The sequence below is a fragment of the Lemur catta genome, chromosome 13 (genome assembly GCF_020740605.2).
Source record: "Lemur catta isolate mLemCat1 chromosome 13, mLemCat1.pri, whole genome shotgun sequence".
NCBI classification, from domain to species: domain Eukaryota; kingdom Metazoa; phylum Chordata; class Mammalia; order Primates; family Lemuridae; genus Lemur; species Lemur catta.
In genome coordinates, this window is record NC_059140.1 from 77585188 (window position 1) to 77608624 (window position 23437).

The following is a 23437-nucleotide window of genomic DNA, read 5'->3' on the forward strand; positions in this document are numbered from 1 at the left end:
GTCTGCAATACTTGTTTTTTTAACTACAAAAAAATTCTCTAGAGAATCTATAGAGAAAACATTTGTTAGCTTTTAGGGGGGAAATGTTGGTTTTGTTCTCAAAATGGCGAAAATGTAGAAGAGATAAGGAAAGGGAGGAAAAACAAATTAGGCAGTTTAAAAACCATAGAATATGTACCTCTGAGCTCCGCTTGGAGCCAGGAAAGATTGTTTACTGATCTTGTTCTTTTGAGCCATCCTGTAATTTGTAAAATTTTTATGATAGTAAATAAGAAAAGACTTAATTAGTCTGGTTGAGTATATAAGTCTCAAGAATGGACTGTGCCCCACAAAACTCAGGGACTGAGAATGCCCCGCAGCCTGGGTCAGGTCACAAGTCCTACACAGCAGCAGAGCACCCGCTCGGGGTGAGAGGGCGCAGAAAATGGGGTGGGGGCGGCCCCCAGCCCTTCAGCAACCGAGGATTCAGATGCTCTGCCAGCTATGCTAATTGGGTTACTTTCACCCACACCTATCAGACAGGTGCTGCGCATCTGTCGTTAGGGGAAAGTCTGAGTACCCGAGTAACTGTGCCACCAGCTGACTAACAACAGTTTTTCAGTCTTGTCAGTAAGTAGCATTACCACTCACCTTAATTGTGTAGCTTGTCCCAAGTCTGTGATGTAAATTGCTGAGACCAAAGAGTGAAACATCTTGATACCAAATCATACCAGAACCAACTCATTCTCTCCCTTTTTCTGTTTATATAGGTGGTGGGATTGGGGTAGGGCTGTAATTACATCTAAAGTGAATCTGATAGGAAAATGTTACATTCAAGTTGCACAGTGTAATTTATTAATGAAAGGTTTTTATTAGCTTTTTGAGAATGTTATCTTGTAATTATTAGAGAATTTAGGTAAATCTAAGTATGACGTTCTGAATTCAGAAAAAGAATTGTTAAAATGTAAACCATTTCAATTTTTGCCCTACAATTAAAAACAATAAATAATATTGAGCCCATTTTAAGAGAGAATCTTTTCCAGATCCTGAAAACCACTTTCTCTTTAGTTGTGTTCCTTACTGATCTGTGAGAGGCAGTGAATGAACCTTAATCTTCAAGAGAAAACAGGAGACAGCAGCAACTGCAGACCTCTGGGGGTTACATCCTCTTCTTTATTTCAAGGGTCAGCCAAGTGTTTAACTCAACTAGTTTTGTTCTGTTTTGTTTTCCAATCTACTAACTTCTAAAAAGCAATTCACATTTCCCCCAACAGGCTAATTTTTCAAGGTAGGGAACACATTTACTTCTCATAAAGAATTTTATTTCAGCAGCTCACTATTATGGTTATTAACTATTCCACGGGTTCATGTTTAGTTAGCTTGGCTCCATGACATGGGCTCATTCGTAGTTCAGGAAAACGCTGTGTGTCTGCTTAGGAGATGTATAAGGAGCAGCTAAAGTCACAACAACACTTTGTCTTTACTTGGTGTGAGACTGTGATTTCAATGCATGATGCATTTGTTTCCAAAAACTGTATTTTCACACACCAGTTTCCTCATGGGTGGTTTAAGACCACCCAGAATCTGATGATGATAGTTATGGTTCAGGATAAAGCAAATAGGTGTAAGAGCCTTCTTTAGTCGATGTGACTCAATTTTAATCAAATTCTTCCCATACACATCTCCCTAGAAGGCAACAGAACTGAAGTATTTGGGAAGATGAAGCCAGCCTGTTTATTTACAGGAAAAGCTTTTCTTGAGGTTGTTTTTAAGTAACATTTTAAATGTCAACATGAACAAAGAAGGTTAGAAGAGATACTAGAGGACCTGGGTTCTACTTTCTCAATCTATTGAAATCTCTGCTTTTTCCTTGTTGGCAAAATGAGATAATTTGCCTCTCACAGGAAGGTTAATATGGTCGTTACTATCACGTCAATTGATCAACATGTTTGATAAAACCATATCTTATTATTGAAAGTATTTCAGAAACTTTTATTTCTAGATAATTTCCTTAGACCTAGAAACATTTTTTTGCATAAACTTATCTGATATGTCACCAATGCCAAATATGTGGTAAGGCAGTGAAGGTTAATGCGTGAAATTAAGGTTTTACTCACTTCCAGTGATGCTCAGTTGTCCGATGCCCCCTCCCTCCCTGAGGTCCAGGCCCTTTGTGATAAGAACAAGTCTATCAGCTCCACTGTGCTGAGAATATGTGCCCCATGAAGATCGTGACTTCCAGGGAGAGCATTGTAAGAGAAATCTCATTGCCAACTATTTCTAAATGTTCTTTAATAGTTTAATGGAGGTTTTACATTCAAAGACTAAATTGGCAGGTAAAGAATGGCACTAACCATTAATTATCTTTGTTCTTCGGAAAAAGGGATGAAGAAGCCTAAAATCTTTACCTACAGATGTATTAAAGGAGCACAATACAGAAGAGACAAGCTTTAAATGTTTGAATGAGGTTGAAAATCAGCAAAAGAATTGTTAATACATTGTGATTGTTATGGGTTACATTAGCATCTTTGCAAATATTGGGTGACTATGAGTTGTTAACTCTCAGAGTACATGGGTACTTGGGTGTTTGAATACTGTTGAATGAGTTTCTTGTCCATATGTTATTAAATTCATGTATACTTATTAGTAAAAGTTATGCACAATAATTTTTTACAATTCAGCAGGTTTAGTTTGTAAGGTATTGTTTTTACAGCTTTCCTTCTGTTTCTGTTTAGGAAGCTTAAAGAACTTGCCTCTCTCTGCAGTAGACGTGTGTGTCTGGAGCCCAAAGGACCCTCCTCCGTTAGGCTTATGGACTAAGCATAGTCTGCACCGAGCACAGCTTCTGGGGAAAAAATAAATCCGAACCAAACTGATGGCATTTTAAGCCTTTCAACCAGTCGCTTCTGTGCCAGGCCAGCTGTAAGCTGAAACCTCTGTGAATAATAAGAAGACTCCAGGCAGACTCATGATACTTTGTGTCTTTTCTATACTAGAACCTTCTCTCTACAATAGTGACTTCAAAGACTGAGGGGTTGAATTTGCAGCCTACAAGATTGCGGACCTATAACAAGAAACAGAAATGCATTCGTTTCTTGTTTGCATGGTGAATGTGGTTTTGTGAGACTGAAGACCCAGAGTATAAATTTTCATGTACATTTTCCTTCCAGAAGAGTTTCATACAGCCTATGAAATGTCAGATTCATGACTTTAGTTTTTATGTGGAATGGGTTTCAAAGTGAGTGTTTCTATATGAAAAGGTCACTTTTTCATCATCTAAACTGATTAGCTTAGGTGGTTAGAATTGACTTCATATTGCCTGCTTAAACCTTGGGTTTATTAGCTGAAGTTAACTGACCTAAGTAGGAATCAGAGGAGAACAATTTCTTTCTAGAAGCACCTCTTCTACCCTCAGCCTCTGTCTCATGAACATCTGCCAGGGCCGGCAGCAAGACGGGCCCGGCTTAGGGAACGTTGTCGGGAAAAGGGAGGCTCGTCGCCCTGAGTTAAAAACCACTTAATGCACATATCCTGGAGACTTGTATGCAAAGGTTAGCATATTTATGTGAAAACTAGTTAATATAGAAACATTGTTACAACTGTCCCTGTACCTGAGCTTAGAAGAGCCAGAATTTCTTTTATAGAAAAGTGGGATTCATGGACATAATGATCTTTTATTTGCATTGTATCTTATACTAAAGGCTTTAGAAATCACAGCATATCAAGTCCCCTACTAATGAAGTAGTCTTCAGTGAGAATACTCTACATATCCGAACCAGGAGAAAACTTGCACAATTTGGGGAGGGGGGTTAGGTGAACAGCCTGTAACTGCCATGGTGTAGTTTGACCGTGACATTTGTATTGTTCCCTCCAATCTTGTAAGATTAGTTAGTACGTGATCTCCTATTTTTAGCCAATAATGTTGGATTTAAGAGAACGGTGCTGCTTCTGTTAAGGTGCTCTGTCACCTACCACTTTGGTAATTTACGAACTAAAATTGTCTCTAGGGCTAAGAAATTAACCCAGTTCAGTCATGAAGCAGGGAACAGCTCGTTTGCTCTTAATCTTCATGCCCTGGAGAAGACTTAATTGAGCAGGATTTTTTTTTTCCTTGCTTGAACCTACATGATCAGATATGGCCCTTGTCTTTTAACTGCTTACTGTTAGCTCTGTCACCTTTATATTAATACTGAAAAAAGAAATAGACTTTTGAATATCGGTATGTTAGAGTGCACTAAGATACTTTGTTTTGGAATTGCCTGGCCCAAATTAATGTCTTTTACCTAACATTTAAACTGAATACTGAAATTAACCGCTATTTCCTAGGACATTTTTATTTTCTCACTTATTCCCCATGGTTTTCTCTCTTTGCAAGACATTAGAATACCTGGATGAGCCTCTTCCATGTGGCCTTTTCTGTATTCATGGTTTTAAGTCCTGGTATGTGGAAACTAGCTTGCCTGTGCCTGGCACTTCTCGTGACCTCAGTTCCCTTACCTGAAACAGGAAATTAACATGTCTCATGGCAACCCACAATCCTTCACGTCTACCTAGTGCCCAGTAATCGAATGACTTTTTCTTTTTTCTTTTCTTTTTTTTTTTTTTAGCATAAACCAGTGGTTCCTAAGCTTTGGCAGTCACCAAGTCTTATGAGAATTGCCTTTAGGACACTATGTAAAATATTTAGGATTTGACCACAAGACAGCTATGAAAATACAAGTAGAGCTTCCTCGAGTGACTTCACTGTAATTCACATGTGTGCCATTGTTTGCAATCCGATCACTTTTGTTATGACAGAGGGATGATCAAAGTCGGCCAGGGTTGTGTTCCTTTGTGTAACGTGAATATACTTTCCATATGCAGAGCCCTGATTCACTTCAAAGACAAACGCTTGCTGGAGAAAGCCAGATTGATGGGAATGAGACTTTGGCCCCAAATCCTGAAACATCACTTTTGATCAGTAGAGAAATGCTTAGGGTTGAAAATTGATTTCATTTGATACTGCATTCGAAAAATCCTGGGTTACTTGTATCAAGACTGAAGACATTTTACCACCACCTACTCTAGAAACACACCACAGTGTTATATTTTACATTCTTTGTAAATATTTGAGGCAAAAAATTCAATTTGCATTTCACATTGTTGGAATATCCAGCAACACTCAATAAACTCAGCTGCCAGAGCGCTGACGTCAGGAAACCTGCCTGGGTAATACGCACGGCCCAGTGGGCATAAAATAATCACTGTGGCTTTTCACGCTGAAGAATCTCCTTGACAAGAATGAGACAAGGATTTCGAGAGCAACCAAGTAAAGTCATGGGTTTTCCAATGTGTATATGGAATATATTTTTCAAATATAGATTTTTCTACCTTAGAGGAAGTGTTAATTTTATTAAAAAAAAAAGGAAAGGAAAAATATCCATCGTTACTTTAAGATAGCTTGAATCAATTTAGATGTCATCATTACTATTTTGCATACTGGAATTTATAAATTTGTAAATTATCATTTTCTTACACAAATAACTTTGTAATGCCTTTTTTTATTTGTGAATAAAATTGTTACCTGGTATTCTTATGTACATGTCCAGTAAGAAAGTGATTGATTTTCTGGATGCAGATGTTTTTGTTCTTGCCGGAAGTCCACGTGAGGGTCGTGCAAAGCTCTGCTCCTTGGGATGGAACCTCTTGGGCCCCTCAAGCTTTCTGAGGGTGACTTGAAACCTGTCCTCGTGGCGTAGTCATATTCCTCAGGCACGTCAAGCTACTGAAAGGGACTCCACGGGACCTTGAGATGTTTCGATATCAAGATTGTATCATGATCTCTTCCTTTTTTCTCCTTCATTTTATGACACAAAGAGAGAAGGAACTAAAGAAAAAGTAGTTTCATATTTCTTCCTCCTGGAGGCCAGCGGGGCGTCCCCCTGCGGGGGGAGGGCTGGAGCAAGGACGGCAGGGACTGCCACAGAGCAACAACCGCCACCATGATTCTCTTTTTTCTTCTTTCTCAACCTCTTCCTTCCTGTCCTTCCTTCCCCTCAGTAAGGCTTTTAAGGCTATTATTAGATTTTGAGAAAGGACTGTGAACTTCCTGGAAAAAAACTTTTTTGAACGCTAAGTGACACTGTGCTTTCTCAGCGGGTGGGTCTCTGCTGTTCAATGACACTGGATTCTCTGAGGGAAGGACAGTGACTTCTCTCCCCCTCCCCACACCTCCGCCCACGCCCCAGCCCCTCCGTTCACGTGGACTTTCCTGTTGTCCGTGGAGACCGGCTGAGCTGTGTACCATAAATCCATCAACTCTCTGTGAAAAATAACCCAAAACTTATGAGGTTCTCACAGGAGGTCTGGAGTATTCTGTCGTAATATCAACAGCATTTTCTATTTTCATTATATTTTATGGGGCTATATTTTCATTATAACCACTATTAAGGTATCTATGCCATTGGCTACTTATTCTGAATTTGTCCCATTTTAACCTGAGAAGGTATTGTCTGATTTCTTAAAAACAAATTTGGCCCCCAATGAGGTATGTAAATACAGCTTAAATTTATCATTCGGTCATCTGGAAACCAAACAAGGGGCCTGAGGATTTCCAAAATCTTAATATCAAACAAATTTCAGTAAGACCTGGTATGTGATTACAGACATGCAATTGTGCCGAATCACGGCAACAGTTCGCAGCAGCATTAGCTATGTCAGGTTTCAGCCAAAGGAGGGTCGAAAGGTTTCTGCTCCCGAGATGGAGCGGGCCAGCGTCGGGTCATTTCATAAACCACCAGTGACATCTGAGTTGGTGTGATTTATGGCTGCTTTCAAATTAGCCTCTCTAGAAGGCTTGAAGTTTCAAAATTTACTAGAAAAACCACTTTTTCTAGGACCATGGGTGGTCTTCTGAAGCAGGTTTCATTTATTAGTCTGTAAAGACAGAGGATTCTTTTTTTTTCTCTTAATTTCTACTGGCATTAGCTGTTCCTACTTAAGACAGGAATGGCTGTGTTCTGTTAGTTTTGTTTAGGGTGGAATTTAACTAGCAGAACTATGCAGAGGGATTTTCCTTACCTGGGTTGAGTATTTACAGTAAATAGGAGATCTACAGAACACTGCCGGCAATCTTTTAATAGCAGGGGGTCACAAGAGGCGGGCTGCCCCCCAGAGAGGCACACGTCACCACCTGCGTAGATCAGATACGAATCTTGCCCTCGAAGGGCCTCTCCGAAGACTCACGCTAACAGGAGGCCATTTCCTATGTCGGTCCTTAATTTATTCATTCAACATGCATTTCTAGGAGTTGAGAGTATCTGCTGGTTCCAGCTGCACTGCCAGGGCTGCAGCAGGGACTGAGAAATACAAGGGAGACAAGCCTTTTAAGTACTTATAAAATAGGTCTTAACTGTAAAGATGTAAGTGCAGATTCTCTGGGGCACAATCAGGAAGGAAGCTGGGAGGGAAACATGCTCTGAGCGCGGCTCCCATGGTGTTCACCTGGCAGGTGGAGGGAAGGAGGGAGCTAGAGCCGCAGGTGGGGGGGCCCAGGCTGTTCTGGGAGTGGGAGGACTGTGGTGTGGCTGGAGCATAGGGACAGGGCTCAGGGCAGAGGTCCAGCCCGACAAGCATCAGTGTCCCCTGCCCTGTAGGGGACTCATTTTCCTCTAAGTGAAGGGGTAGCCTGACATGAAAACTCTGAAATCTCTAGTCTTCTGGGAGCTTGGGAGTTACAGAAGGAAGTGAGTTGAAACTGCTTCCCTGCAGCAGAACGTCCCCAGTAACCGAGAGGAACCGGCCCCTGTCCAGGGGTTGAGGTGGACAGTGTCCTGTTTGGAGACACTGAGCCTGAGCTCATTCCCCGGTCATCCACTCACCTTGGCCAGTGCCGATTTCCAGCGGGACAGGGCTGAGCATCGGGTTTGCGTTCAGGACTCAGCTGACCACCTGCTGACATCAGACCAGCCTCTGTGGAGGCCTTGAGAAGACGAGAGTTGAGGAGGACAGTGCACGGCACCCCTGCGGCCACCCCCTCCTGCCCCGTGGGCACACACGGCCTTTCCTTCTGGGCCCGGGACTCGGCCCGGTGGTCCTGCTCAACCCAGACGCCAGGCAGCCGGGCCGGAGGCTGAGCCGACCTTCAGGGTGGCATGCGTTTGTCCCCCGTTTCTAAATCTTAGCCACCCCTTTCCCCTGAAAGCGAACATCTTGCCTGATTGTTTTCCCCAGCCCTACGCTTGCCTTAGAAACGTGCTGCCTTTGCCGCGTGTGCTCACGTGGCCCAGCGGCCTCCCCACGGGAATCTGTGGCCTCGGGCTGGGGAGGGGGGAAGCCTGTGCCAGGGCCTCTGCTCCTCCCGCTCAGAGGAGTCACCTGCCCCGGGCTGCAGCCCTCACAGCCTGTCTGCTCCCGAATTACTGAAGTGATTAAAAGCCTCTGGACGTGTCAAATCATTTCAGGTATTTTAACCACAAATAACAGGCATCTAAGTTAAAAAATGGGCCAACTCGAGGTAGAGCCTAAGCAAGCTGAAGGAGGAGCCGCCAGAGAACGCCAGAATCCCCAGATGCTGTTGTCAGACGGGAGGGGATTCGCAGGCTGCTCTCTGAGGACCTAGAGCTGAGAGGTGGCAGCGCCGGCAACCAGGTGAGCAGGGTGACATCTTCCTGCAGAATGCACGCGTGACGGCTGATGGTGCTAAAAGCGAGCGCTGGATCTTGAGAGAACATGGCATCTGCAGGCCTGGCTTAAATGCACTATCAGGAAGCATCGGGTTCACGTGGGAGAGGGGCGTGGGTTAGTGCTTGTAGAAAGGAAGCGTTTTCTTCAATTACTCTCATTCCCGTCACGTCCCTCACCACGTGACTCCTGAAATCTTCGTCTCCAGTTTTCCAGCAACACAGGTCCCCGAGAAGGTGGAGCCCCCTCCTCAGCTGTCAGGCAGCCACTGGTTCGAGTCCCACGGCGGCACACAGCATGAAACAAGGGGAGGCGGCCAAGGTTGCACCCAGCCCCGTCTCACTGTGGACTTTGGCTTGAGGAGTCTCACATGTGATAAATCTGCACGGGCGTATCTGGGCATGGCTGTCAAACCTGATGACCAAGCCATGTCTGCAGATGTCCTTTCCTGAGATGTGACCTGTGCTGATCGCCCACAAGCACCAGCTTCTGTGCCTGTGAGACCGACCAGCTGCAAATGGCTCGCTCTGCAACAACCACGATTCACCCCTGAGCCGAGACAGGCGGTCAGAGACCCAGAGACCCAGCGCTGGCCTGTTCTGCACCCCACACTCCCACACCGCCAGGTGTGCGGATGTGGGTAAGCACCTCCTGCTCCAGCTCTGGGTGCCCCACGGATCTTGCAGTGCCCAGCACAGACTCCTTAGCACGGCAATCAAGGCCCTTCTCAACCTCTCACCCCACCGCCACGCCCCAAACCCCTGGCCCAGGCTGCCCAGCCGACCTGGGCTTCCCCACGTCTCTGAGCACAATGTCTGCTCTGCCCACAGCGGCCCCACCAGCTCCCAGCTCCTGGGCCACTGGGGAATTCAGACTTCTCAAGTCACTAACTAATCCCTGAACAAAGTTTCCCGCAAACTCTATTCACAGTTTAAAATATTCTGTCCCTGAAAGTTTCCACCGTTATACCTGTATTTTAGCAATTTCCTGATTATGTGTGTGCCTGTGCTCTTCCTACTGGGCTGCAAGCAAGAATTTTGTCTTTCCATTTTTACATTTCTAGCCTAGAATGGTGCTTGGCCCATTTGGGCATTTATTAAGCATCGACTGACTGAATGAATGAATGACTCTCCAATCCTCACAGCCCCATGATTCTTGGAATAAATTACAGCCCCGCTCTCCTGCCTACCTGGCCCTATGCTACTGTCCCCCCAACCTGCCAACCATCTCTGGCTGCTGTCCCCACCCACCTGCCAATCATCTCGTGCTGCTGTCCCATTGGCTCTGACCAGCCACGCTGCTCCCTTGTCCTCCACGCCTGGGCTGTTTCTTCCCCTCCCCACCCCCCACGACGACTGACTTAGCATTAACCAGGGCCTTCAGCCCAGGTGCACCCTTCCACGAGCCTTCCCTGACCACCTGTATCTTTGCACATCACCCTGTTATACCCCCATGGCCTTACTTTGTTAGCACAACAGATGGAGGGAACATAACAGAGCGCTGGCACCAGCTACCGACACAGGAAAACACGCTCGGTGGCAGGTGACACTGCAGAACAGAGGGCCCTGGGGCAGCCGGTTTCTATGTGAAGATTTTAAATAAATTTGGAGGTCTAGCTCACTCCATGGACGAAAATAAATTTTCCGTGTGAATTAAAGATCTAAATTTTCAAAGCAAAACTTGAAACTTTTACAATAAAATAAAGGAGAATATCGCTTTTGGTCTTGGGTAGAAAAAGATTTTTTTTTTTTTCACATTTTCTTTTTATTTTTTTAGCACTATTTGACAATTCTCCTGGAGAGAGCCTTTTAGGTTTCAGATGCTACAATTAACATTTCTTTTTGTGAAAGTGGTACGATTGGAAAGTTTTCCCTGGAAAAGGTTTGTTAGTGCGACGTTAAGCAACACAAGCTCTAAAGGAGAAGACGGACAAGCTTGACGACATTCGGGTTCACAACTGGTCTATTCCAACAGTCACCAGGTACCAGCTGAGAAGACAAACCACACAGAGGGAGAAGATATTTGCAGCACGTAACTAATAAACGATTGGTATTATTGATGAGAAAAGGAAACAAATAAACTATGGAGACGGTGGACAGTAGCTCTCAAGAAAAAAGTAGGGTAAAGGGTTGGGGCTTGAGGTGGGGAGTCGCAGAAACTGCAATTTTTTAAAAAAGATCTCTGAAGCAACTGTGGGGGACTGCTGATATTTTATTTGTTCTGCGGCATGATTATATAGGTGTCTGTTTTCCATAGGTTTAATGTATAGTAACAGAGGACGTAGGCGACGCTTAGTAGGGACAATGCTGACGGCCACTGCGGCTGACATTGTGCAACGTGGCAGCCTGTTGGGAAGTTGCTGAGCAGGGGACAGGAGACAGTGGCTGGAGGGTAAGGCGAGGCAGGTGGCTTGGGAGGAGCCCCACCCGCCCCGCAGAGGCCCACGCCCACGCCTGAGAACTCACCACTGGGACTCCATGCATGTAGGAGTCACAGGCCAAGCCCTCTTGGAAAGGCATGCTCTAATGATTGCAGGAAAGAAAAGGTATTTGTCTGATCTGTTTGTTCAAGTTTTCATTTGATTTTTATGGTGGCAGGACAACCTGGGCAGGGCATCCAGAGAAAGCCAGCTCTGACACTCGTCAGCTTGGCTCCTGACATGCCTTTAGCAGGGCCTGGGCAAGAACTCCTCTGGCCTGCCGGCACCCAGGGCCTCTCCTGGGGGGCGCGGGAGGGAGCTGGCCTTGGAGCACCTGCTCAGAGATAGGGGGCCACCAGGCCAGTCATAGCCTCTACCTTGGAAACGGCCGAACTGCCCGAGGGTGCCTTTCCCAGCGACTTATCACTCGGGCGCCCCGCAGTCGGCTGCCGGGTTCAGGGAGGCCGGCGCCCTCTGGCCCTGTGCAAGCTATTAAACCCTGCACTGTGTTTTTTCTTTTCAGCAGGTAGGCCGGGGTGATTAACCTGATACCAGTCATCTTAGCACGAGGTACAGAGAGGAAGAATTTCTTCTTTGTTGTGGCTTCTTTGAGGGCCTTCGGTGCATACTGCTGTGAAGTCCCTCCAAGCAGCAGCCCGTGCGCCCCCTCCCCGCCCTCCCTCCGCCTGGGCACTGGAGCTTAGCTCACTACCCGAGGACGCTGCCACCGAGGCTCTCGTCACACAAAGGGCCCTCAGGGAAGGCCGCCTGCCCTTGGCCTGCAGGGGGAGGGCCGGGCGGCACAGGCCTGTGCACCTGCCGTGGGCACTCGCAGTGGCGCTCTGTGTGGGCAGGGGCTACGTGACCCAGATTTGGTCTGGGCCTGAGTGTTGACAGACCCTCCTTGGCCTTATAGCTGTTATGATGACGTTCTGAGGTCAGGGCCAGCCTCAGGGCATGTGGCTGGGGCAGCTGCCTATGGCCTGTGCTCAGAAGGGCCTGTCCTTGAGCTCATGCCTGGTTTGCTGTCACCCTCTTGAAATGCTTCATGATTTTTTAAACAAGAGATCCATATTTTCATTTAAAATTTTGGGGGCCCACAAACCACGCAATGGGTCCTGTGTGCCGGGATGCTGGCCTGCCCCGTGGGCAGGAAACACAGGGCCGCCTGGGCAGCAGGTGGGCAGCACTGTCATGTGAGTGGTAAGAGCAGGGGATGACAGACCAGGGATGTCGAAGGGCAGAGGGAGACAGCTGCACCGTGCGTCTCCTCTGGGGTGGGCTGGCATTTGGCTTCCTCATGCCAACCTGAAGGTGCACCCTCTGCTATGTGCGGAAGCATCACCTCCCCTTCTCTCCTCTTCCTCTCCCCTGCATCAGCCAGCTTGTGTTTCTCACGTCAAACTTCCCATCATGCTCACTGGGACCCAAGTTCTAGAAGGATGCTGGACAAGCTGTGCATGTGAGTGTGGTCACACCCCGTCCAGGGAACAGGAATGGGCCCCACTCCTGCGGGGTCAGGGTTCACTGAGTTTAAAGCATCTCAAATCACTGTAGCCTGAAGATGAGAATGAAACCGCCTTTGGAATGCCTGTCATTACCCAGTCAGAGGAAGTCAAATGCTTTCCTAAGTATAGCAAAAGTACCTGGCCGTGGTGTTAAGAGGGGCACAGAGCCCCTCCAGACTTAAGAAGCCCATGGCATTGGTAATGCCCCGGGCCTGAGGTCCAGGGTCTCTCGGGGGTGTCTAACTGGTTATTTGTGATTGGGCTCGGACTTAGACCTACAGAGTGAATCTGGGTTGGACAGGACCTTACAGGCATACCTCGTTCTATTGTGCTTCATTTTATTGCTACTCACAGATGTTGCGTTTTTTACAAATTGAGGGTTTGTGGCAATCCTGCATAGAGCAAGTCCATCAGCACTATTTTGCCAACAGAACATGCTCACTTTGTGTCTCTGTGACACATTTTGGTAATTTTGCACTATTTCATTATTGTTATTATATCTGTTATGATCACCTGTGATCAGTGATCTTTGATGTTCCTACTGTAATTGTTTTGGGGTGCCATGAACTGCACCCACATACAGTGGTGAACGTGATTGATAAATGGGGTGTGTGTTCTGACTGCTCCACCAACCCGCTGTTCCTCCATCTCTCTCCCCCTCCTCAGGCAAACAACAATACTCCCTGACATGCGACAGTATTGAAATTAGGCCAACTAATAACCCACGATGGGCTCTAAGTGTTTAAGTAAAAAGAGACACATCTTTCACTTTAAAACAAAAGCTAGAGATGATTAAACTTAGTGAGGAAAGATTGTAGAAAGCTGTGAATAGTTAGCCAAGTTGTGAATGCAAAGAAAAAGTTTGAAAGCAATCAACTATGCTCCTTCAGTGAACACGCAAATGATAAGAAAGTAAAACAGCTTATTGCTGTTACGGAGATAGCGTTAGTGATCTGGATACAAAAATCAAACCAGACACATTTCCTTAAGCCAAAGCCTAATCCAGAGCAAGGCCCTAACTCTCTTCAATTTTGTGGAGACTGGGAGACGTGAGGAAGCTACAGAAGACAAGTTTGAAGCCAGCAGAGGTTGGTTCACGAGGTTTAAGGAAAGAAGCCATCTCCATAACATAGACGTGCAAGGTGAAGCAGCAAGTGCTGATCTAGAAGCTGCAGCAAGTTATCCAGAAGGTCTAGCTAAGATAATTGACGGAGGTGGCTACACTAAGCAACAGATTCTCTAAGAATCTGGAAGAAGACACCATCCAGGACTTTCCTAACTATAGAGGAATCAATGCCTAGCTTCAAAAAAACAGGCTGACTTTCTTGTTAGGGGTTAATACGGCTGGTGACTTTAAGTTGAAGCCAGGGCTCAATTACCATTCTGAAAATCCCAGGACCCTTAAAAATTATGCTAAACCTACTTTTCCTGTGGTATGCAAATGGAACAAAGCAAATGGAACAATACATCTGTTTATAGCATGGTTTACTGAATATTTTAAAGCCACTCTTGAGACCTACTGCTCAAAAAAAAATTCCTCTCAAAATATTACTGCTCATTGACAATTCTTCTGATCACCCAAGATCTCTGATGAAGATGTACAAGGAGATTAATGTTGTTTTCGTGTCTGCTAACACAGCATCCATTCTGCAGCCCATGAATCAAGGAGTCATTTCAACTCTCAAGTCTTATTATTTAAGAAATACATTTTATACAGTTATAGCCACCATAAAAAGTGATTCCTCCAATGGATCTGGGCAAAGTAAATTTAAAAGCTGTCTTCTGGACAGGATTCACCATTGTAGATGCCATCAGAACATCTGTGATTCATGGGAGGAGGTCAAAATACCCATATGACCAGGAGTTTGGATAAGTTTGTTCCAACCCTCATGGGTGCTTTTGAGGGGCTCAAGACTTCAGTGGAAGAAATAACAGTAGATGTGGTGGAAAGAGCAAGAGAACTAGAATTAGAAGTGGAGCCTGAAGATGGGACTGAATTGCTGAAAGCTCATGATAAAACTAGAAGGGATGAGGAGTTGCTTCTTATGGATAAACAAAGAAAGTAGTTTCTTGAGATGGAATCTACTGCCAGTGAAGATACCGTGAACATTGTTGAAATGATAACAAAGGCTTTAGAATATTTCAAAAATATAGTTGACAAAGCAGCAGCAGGGTTTGAGAGGATTGCCTCTGATTTTGAAAGAAGTTCACTGTGGGTAAAATGTTAGCAAACAGCATCGAAGTCTACAGAGAAACCTTTCATGAAAAAAGAGTCAATTGATGTGGCGAAGTTTGTTATTGTCTTATTTTAAGAAACTGCCACAACAACTGAGACCTTCAGCAATGACCACCCTGATCAATACCCAGACAAGACCCTCCACCAGCAGAAAGATTATGACTCACTAAAGGCTCAGACGATCGCTAGCATATTTTAGCATTAAAGTATTTTTAAATGAAGGTATATACCTTTTTAGACGTAATGCTGCTGCACACTTTACAGTATAATATCAACATACCTTTCATATGCATCGGGAAACCAAAAAATTTGTGTGACTTGCTCTATCGTAAATTCATTTTATTGTGGTGCTCTAGAACTGACCCTGCGATATCTCTGGGGTATACCTGTGTATATAATTAAGTCCTGAATATAAATATGTCAATATGGGGAAATTGAGACCCAGAGGGGGAAAATAACTGACTTAGGATCATTTCTGCCATCATGTTATCATCACCATAAACCACCAATGTATTCGTCAATCATATAACCTGTTTCAGGCACCGTGTTCCCCACTTCTCCTGCAGTGGCCACCATGGTAGCAGGACATTTGGGGTGCAGTAGTTAGGAAGCGCCAGCAGCGCAGGGATTCAGTTCCAGTCGTCCCACGGCTGAGATCCCTCCCTGGAGTTGCTGCGTCCTGACATGGTTGGTTCTGAAGCTGTGGGTTTCAGGTGGGATCTCAGGTCCGAGATGGCAGACACGTGCAAAGTCTGAGATGACATGTGTGAAGATCAACCAAGGTTCCCAGATCAAGAATGCCTGCTGTAAACCTGTTGAGGCTCACTTGTTCCTGATTCAAGATGACTCTAAAGATACTGAGATAAAGGGTTATCATGAAACAGAAGGAAAGAACAGTATGAGAACAAAGTCCAAAGGGCTGGAATCGAAGCCAGATGTTGAGAGAGACTAAATGTATTAAGGATGCCATTTTATAAGGGCCGGACTTGGGCCCTTCTGGATAGAATAATCCCAGTTTTATTTTTAAAGATCTTGCAGGAAGAGAACTCTCCTCCCTGCCTGTCCCCCCACACACCAGGAAACTGTCCTCTATCCCTGTCTCATGCCCCAGGATTAACTGTTGGGAAGCTTTTCCTGAAATCTAACTGCAACCCCTTCCCCTAGCATTAACTGACATGCATCATGTAACGAGGAGAAATGGGGCCGGTCTCCACGGCGATACTTTAACACCGCGCCCACAGGAACACAGTCATCGCATCTGTTTCCCAGCGCGGCGGTCCCAGTTATTTTACGTTTTCATCACAGGTCTCATTCCGGGTCCTTCCATTAGCTTCAGTGATGGGCCCTGGGGCAGGACCCGGGGAAGCTGAGCAAACGGCTCTGGCTCAGGCGGGACAGGCCACAGCCCCACGGCCGACTCAATTCCCTTCGACGTCGCCCCGCCCTTGAGGAGACTGGGGTGGGCGGCTGTCCACGAACTGAAACTAAATCGGCCTCCCACTCAGGAGGAGGGGAGGACACAGACAGCAAGAGGCGATAATTATGGGCAGTAAATAAAAGGCGGTCCCATGTGGAAAAAATGCAAGCTATTGCACCAAAGAGGATGAGAATCCCAAACATAGTTATTAATGGCAAGGAGATAAAGTATCTGGAAAATACAAACAGTGAAAGAGACCTCAGGGGAGTGGAAAAGGCCAACAAATTATATGTGAGCTTGCAACGTGATCTGGCCGAACAACCACACGGAGCACAAATAATTCTGAATCGCATAGCTGAGGTCTCGAGTCATGGGCCAGGGAAGCGAGAGGTCTCCCACGAGCCCCCGGAGACCACGGCCTCAGATGGCGGAGAGGTTTAGATGAGATGGAGGGAACTGGAAGGAAAGCAACCAAAAGGCGGGCAGTGGGGGTCCTGGTTTTAGAGAGGCAGCGACAGGGCTTGTGCAAGTGGTGACTAAGCGCAGCCAGGGCTGAGCGCCAGGCCCTCGGCAGCTGGACACGGGAGACAACCGACCCGTGTGGCCATGGGGCGCTGGGACGGGGCTGTGCGATGCCAAGAGGCCTCAGAGCCATTGGGGTGGCCCTTCCAGGACAGCAGGATGGGGCCCGCACCGCAGGCCGGTCACGACCCTCTGAGAGCTGGGGCCTGCTCGGTGGGAGAGGGGGCTGCCGATTTGAACAAGCCTCTCCAGACCACGGCTGTCGGTACACCACCTCTCAAGGACTGTGCCGCCTGTCCCCACCCTCACCAGGACCCTGACAGTTGTGACACGCCTCATGCTAAAGACTGTTCGCGCTTGTTGCCCACTGCCCCCGACGCCTGGTCTTTCTAGAATTTCCTGTGGTCTATTTCCTGCCCACATCTTCACAAAAAGCCAAGAGAAGAGCTGAAAGCAGTGGGAGGCAGAGGGACAGCACGGGGAGCAACCGGAAGGCCTGCTGGGGGCCGGGGGACCCTGCGGCCGGAAGGCTCGGGCAGGAGGGCGGCACAGCCCTGACGCTTCCAGCAAACGTGCACCGAGCCGTGTGCCCAGCCGTGCTGGACGCCTGCAGTGCGAAAGACAAGGAGGGCGTGAACTCCAGCCGGGCCGCGGGAACAGGGAGTGGAAGTCCGTGATGTGAGTGGAGGTGGCCGCCCAAACCAACAGGGAAGACTCGGCGGGGCCGACGCCCTGGGGGCGCTTACAGAAGCAGTGGGGTCTTCCCTGGGCAGAGGAGGGGTGAAAGCGGCCAACGAAGAGGGGGCAGCTCTCCAAAGGCTGAAGCATAACGTTGGATGAAAAGCAGGGACTCTGGATTTGAAGCTGTGTGGCCCCTGGCAAGCTACTTAACCTCTCTGTGCCTTACTGTCCTCATCTATGAACATGGGAGGGTTAAAGATAGTACCACCCTCCCAGAGTTGTTTCGAGTATTATATATGCCAGTGTATGTAAAACCCTTAGAACCTCGCTGGCACACAAAAAGTACTCATTAAGCATGAGTGACTTTCTTCCAAGGGCACAAGCGAGGCACCAGCCGTGGGACTTTCAGAGAGTTAGATGAGAAACAACTTTCTAATTCTTGTTTTACAGATTAAAAAATATATTACATTTTTTTCATTATATTTGAAACCATTTTCCAATTATATGAAAACTAAAATCACTGGTATTTTTCTATTGCATAATCCAAGAGCTGCAGGGAGCTATTGCTTAATCACGTATTTACTTGTGGCCAAAAGGACAAACAAAAAACAAACTCCAGAGTTTAATGATTTGGCTCGCAAAATGCATAAGGCGAGGCAGCTTGAGGACAGAAATGAGTTCTATAAAAACAGGTTGCCCAAAATGGTAACATTAGAAATCAAAGCAGAAAGAATTGCCGTTTTAAAGCGTATGGAATCCCGCACCTGAATGAAATTTACCAGCTGCCCGGCTATCCTTTCAGGCTCTGGGGCTGGAGGTGAAGAGCAGGTGCGTCAAGTTCCAGGAGAGGCGGACGCCCAGGGGATTCCAGAGACGGCCGGGCAAAGCCAGATCCGGTATTCCTGTGTCCATGGCTCTCATGGCCTCTTACGGTATCAGAACTACTGAAGCTGAAGCACGCGTAGGTCCCAGGTCACAGCCGGGCCCTACGTGCAAATGGGTAAAGGGTACGTGGAATTCTGTGCTCTGCCCCTACCATCCTGGACTTCACTCCTCCTCCATCACCTGAGTGCCAGTGACAGGGACAGCACAGGGACATGGCAGATAGCCAGGAAACTGGACTCACCATGGCCAGGCACCCAGACCCCATTCCTCATTCCAGCATGGGTCTGGCTCCGCAAACCAAATGCCTCCCAGATCGGCTCAGAAAACTCCATCTTGCTCCCTAATGACGACTCCGCCCACTGAGTGATCTACAATTTGGAAGCCGAATCGCTAGCACTTTGCGCCGGGCAACGGTAATGATTATGGTGAATAAGCGTGTGGCACGAGGCGTGATGCAGCGGGCGTCATCAAGGCTGGGCACAGACAGCTGCCACTGCAGGCCCAGGACGGCCTCCGCCAAGGCCTGCTAAGTGCTCTGCACGGTTAATGTACAGGAAGTGGATCCAGCCCCGCGAACGCCTTCCTGGCCTCCTGCGAGATTAATCCGACTTCCTTTGGGCCTCTCTTAGGCCGCTTTCCATGGCGGCATCATGAAAAACCATAAGCTACTTTATCAAAAAATGCTGAGGTTTGGGGAGGCGACTGCAGAAGGGCAGGAGGTCTCTGAATGACTGACGATCAGGTTGGCGGTTTTCAGACAAAATGCTGGATGTCCTGAGGCCTTAAAGGTAGGGTGACAACGGAGAAGGGACCGTCTGCTGACTGCAGCAGCTGAAATGTAAAGAGTTAAGAAAACAGGCTCAGAGGTCAGGAAATTCTACACTTGATTTCAACAGCAGCGCTGCCTCTGCCCACACGATCCCTCTAACCATCCAGGGACAGGCTGCAGATCCTGCCAGACGCCACTTGAAAGACAGTGGTTTGCTCTGTGACTGCTCGAACTGCAAGTCGGCAAACTGGAAACCTTTGATAAATATTTGACGACGCAACTTCTGCTGAACTCTCCTCTCTCCATCTGGATGGAGTGCAGGGCCCGGGTCCCCTCGGGTGGATGGAGCAGCTCACGTCCACACTGGCCTGGACACAGCTGTGTGCGTGGCCAAGGCACCACCGATCTCTGCTCCGTGAGATACCAGGCGCTGAAAGATCCTTCCCAACATCATTCAGCCAGTGTGTGCTGAGCAGTGACTCTGAGCCTACTGTGTGCCGGGGCGTGCCGGGGATCCGGTGATGAATAAAACAGTGCTTTGCCGTGGGGGGCTGGCACTGTACGGAGGGAGACATTGGCAGCTCTTAACACAGACAGACAGACAAGTCAGGTCATTTTGGGCCCGCTGAGTGCCGCGAAGGACACAGCAGGGCGTGGGAAGGAGAGTGGCGAGGTGTGTGCAGCAACAGGGAAGCAGGAGCGGGGGGTGCTGGGCTGTGCGCTGGCCCCTGCAGGGAGGCGCCGTCACGTGGATCTGCGGGGACAGTGTTACAGGAAGAAGGAAAAGCAAGTCGGGGTTCTAAGGCGGATGTGGTGGAGCCCCAGGAACCAAGCACGAGATGAGGACGGACAGCGTCTGGAGAGAAGGCACTACCGCCGGGGCGGGCAGGGTCACGAGTTTGGACTTGACCTGGCCGCGCTCTGCTCCCCACACAGGCGTCACAGCAGGCGCGAGGCATGTTCTGGAAGAGGTGGGCCGGTGCACAGAGACAGGAAGACATTTATGCACCGTGTGCATGACCACCGCATACCTCACTGAGCTGCGTTGGAATCCAAACCCAGATCCACCTGATCACAAAAATCCACGTCCTTGCCACTATGCTGCACTCTAAAGACCTAAGATGACATTAACTTCCCTGGTCAAGCAAACCTGGCCGACGTGAGCCCTGATGCAAGGTAACAACAACAGAATGCCAGGTGAAGCTGCAGTAACTGGTGTCTGGTAGGGCGAGTCAGGGGAAGCTTCAAGGAGGATGCAAGCCCGAGGTGGGGTGCAAACAGTGGAAGGGATTCGTGGTGCGCTGGTAAACGTGTAACGACCAGTTCTTCAGCAGGCGAACCCCGGACTTGTAGCGTTTGTGTTTCCGTGGTGTAAACACGCCCTCCACGGCCAGTTTCCAGTTTCCAAAGTGATGTCACTGTGTACAGAAAAAGGAAGAGATGCACACACTGGCTCTTGTGAGCTGGTCCCAGCCGGCTCCAGCACAGCCCTAGAGGGGAAGGTGCCTTGGCCAGGGCTGCACAGAGCCGCGGTTGGGAGCATGGACTGAAAGCCAAACGGACGACGTGCAGACCACAGCTCTGCTGTTTATTAGCTGGATGATCTTAGACAAGCAACCTAACCGCTCTGTGCCTCAGTTCACCTCCTTGTAAAATGGGAATAGCAATAGTACTATTCTCATGGTGGATAGGATTAAGGGAGTGCATACTTATAAAGCATTTGGAAAATCACATAGAATGTAATAAACTACACTTAAATAGTTTCCAAATAAAATACAGAAGAAAGCGGAGCACAGTGGTCTGAGTTACCTTCTGGTACATTTCTAGGTCCCGGGTCCAAACCACAAACAGGTGCTTACGTTATAAAGGTGGCAGAACGTCATATAATAGTAAGGGTAAAGGGAACCCTGTATCCTTTGCTCCTTAAAATATATCGTAGCATTCAGCAGAGTTCTGTGCTTTCACGTAGCCATCTACTGCCTTCTAGGGTCGGGTTGTTTCCACCTCAGGGCCTTTGCACATGCCGTTCCCGCTGCTCTTCCCTGGACACCCATGAGGCTTTTTCACTGTCCTCTTTCATCTTCCCAGTGAGGCTGCCTCTGAGCTCGCCAGCTTCTGTGTTCCCGTGCCTACCTTTCCCATGGAAGTTGTTGCCTTTTAACCCAGTTTTTGTAACTTCTTTATCTGTGTTCCTGCTAAAATGTAAGTCCTGGAAGGGCAGGGTACTCGCCCAGTAGCCCTAATGCCCCCAGGACTTACATGGGCCCCCTGTCTGCCTCCCGTTGGCTTTTACAACCCTGCCCTCTCCTTTCTCCGGTTCCCTCCAACCTGACCAGAGAGTCTAAAACCCAGGCAGGAGCTAGTTGTAAGGCCCGTCCAGCCCTCAGCAGCATTGGTGGGAGTGTAAGTGAGGCTTTCTTAGACCTTCCATCTCATCAGCCGCCTTCGGCTTCCAGAAGCCTACTCACCCCCTTACCCTAAATCAAATCTCCCAATCCTCTGGTCCGCTACTAGGCTGTGATGTTCTGCCCCTGGCTCTCGCATCATTTGCAGGGCAGAGGAGGGTGTCTGACCTTTTCTCTGAGCTCAGTGAAGGACCACACCCTCCAGTTCGGACCACCAGCTCCCCTCCCCGCTTGGCTCTTTGGAGGGATACAATGATGGTCAGGTGTGTGATGCTGAACCAGGTGTGTGATGTTGAACCAGGCGTGTGATGTTGAACCATACAGTTTGCCTTTTGAACTCTATCCAGGTAACAATACTGAAAACGTGCATGTGTGGCAATTTTTGACTCACATAGAGTGCGTGGTGCCTGGTGCACGTGAGCTCCTCCTGCAACTTCACCACCACAACGGCACGAGCCCTGTGCCAAACCCTGTCTGCTCACAAGTACGTGGTTCACAAAAGGTTGTTTTTCCTTAGTGTTCCTCTTTCTCGTCTCTCATGTTAAAAGAAAAAGTTCAGACAAATTAAATTTAGCAGAGTTTATGTGAGCAAAGGGCAATGCATGAATCAGGCAGCACTCCAAGGCAGAGGAGATTTGCAGAGCTCGGTGGGCAGGGAGCGTTCACAGACAGAACACGGAAGTGAAGCACAGAAACTGCTCGATTGGTTACAGCCTGGCGTTCGCCTCACGTGGCCTGGTCTGATCAGTTGGCGCCTGTAACTGGCTGAAGTTCAGCTGTTTGTGATCGGCTGGGACCTGGCTATTCAAACCAAAAAATATGTGTGCCTAAGTTAGGATTTGGCTCTTTTATGTACCAAGTTAGGTTTTGGTTCATTTGGTAAGAACTCAGGAGTACAGAGACAAACTCAGGCCGATGGCCTTCTGCTTAATTAACATCCCCAACATTCATCTTGTAAGACAAGGAATATTTGGCAACTTTACTTTTTAAAAAGTCTGACTACTTTATAGTAGATAATATCTAATTTCATCCCAAAACATTTTGAGGGGGAAAAAACAGGGTTGATGTATCTTTACTGTGGAGGTTATATTTGGATTGTCTAAAGACTGTTTGCATATTCATAAGGTTAACAAATTTTCTTCTGGAGCACGGACAGTGTCTACAGAACCATCAGTATCAGGACTGAACACTGAACATTTTGTATGCCAAGTGCTTTGACTTTTACTGACCATGAAAAATCTTTGAAAAAAATGAAGTAATAATTCAAATCAGAATGTTATCACCCTGGAAAAAAGTGTTCCTTTCAAATTCTCTTTATGGGACAGTGTCTTTCATACAACACTAATTTTCTTGGAAGGAACATCATATAAGTGAAAATGTGGTTGTGAAGGGCTGTGTGTGTGTTTGAGGATAAAAATCTAGCTTCAAATTGATTGAGACTAGTCCAATCCTCTTTAAATTCTAGTATCAAATGCTGGAGTCAACTTCTGTGATATGGATAATGCGATTTAGGAATATAACAGCGTTTAGCACAAAGTTAACTTTTAGGGGGGGTTCTTTTAACTTGAAAGCAAAAGATTAGTTCTGGGGAAATAAAATATGAGTAAAGGTCACACTAAATATAAAATATAAAATGTAAGGAAGATTATTTTCAATAACATTTTCGTGTCATTCATGTGTTACTTTGATGAGCACATTTCTCTCAGATTCCAAGTCTTGCCTTGGATTAGCGTGGTAACACCAGCAGAAAGGCGCGGTCTGATTTAGGACTCCTGTCGGATGACAGTCACCCAACGTTAGGGACTGCAGGAAGCAGAGGGACTGGTGCGAGCCCCAGGTCCTCAGCAATGCCTTTGTCTGCACCAGTCCCTGGTTAGAGACATCTGGCCCTGCTCGAGGCTCCTCCAAGTGCAAGTGCATGGGGTGGGCAGGAAACGACCGACGGGGAAGAGCTC

The 23437-nt window shown here is 47.3% G+C and overlaps 1 protein-coding gene across 2 annotated transcripts in view; it reads left to right on the forward strand.

Annotated features, from left to right (window-relative positions):
• TNFRSF19 (TNF receptor superfamily member 19) overlaps nucleotides 1–5558 on the forward strand; it is an 81988-nt gene extending 76430 nt beyond the window's left edge. For both annotated transcript variants that reach the window (XM_045567024.1, XM_045567023.1), the window contains exon 10: nucleotides 2715–5558. In XM_045567024.1, the coding sequence (XP_045422980.1) occupies nucleotides 2715–2723 (9 nt within the window). In that variant the 3' untranslated portion in view covers nucleotides 2724–5558. The remainder of the gene's footprint in view (nucleotides 1–2714) is intronic.
• The last annotated feature ends 17879 nt before the right edge of the window (nucleotides 5559–23437 follow it).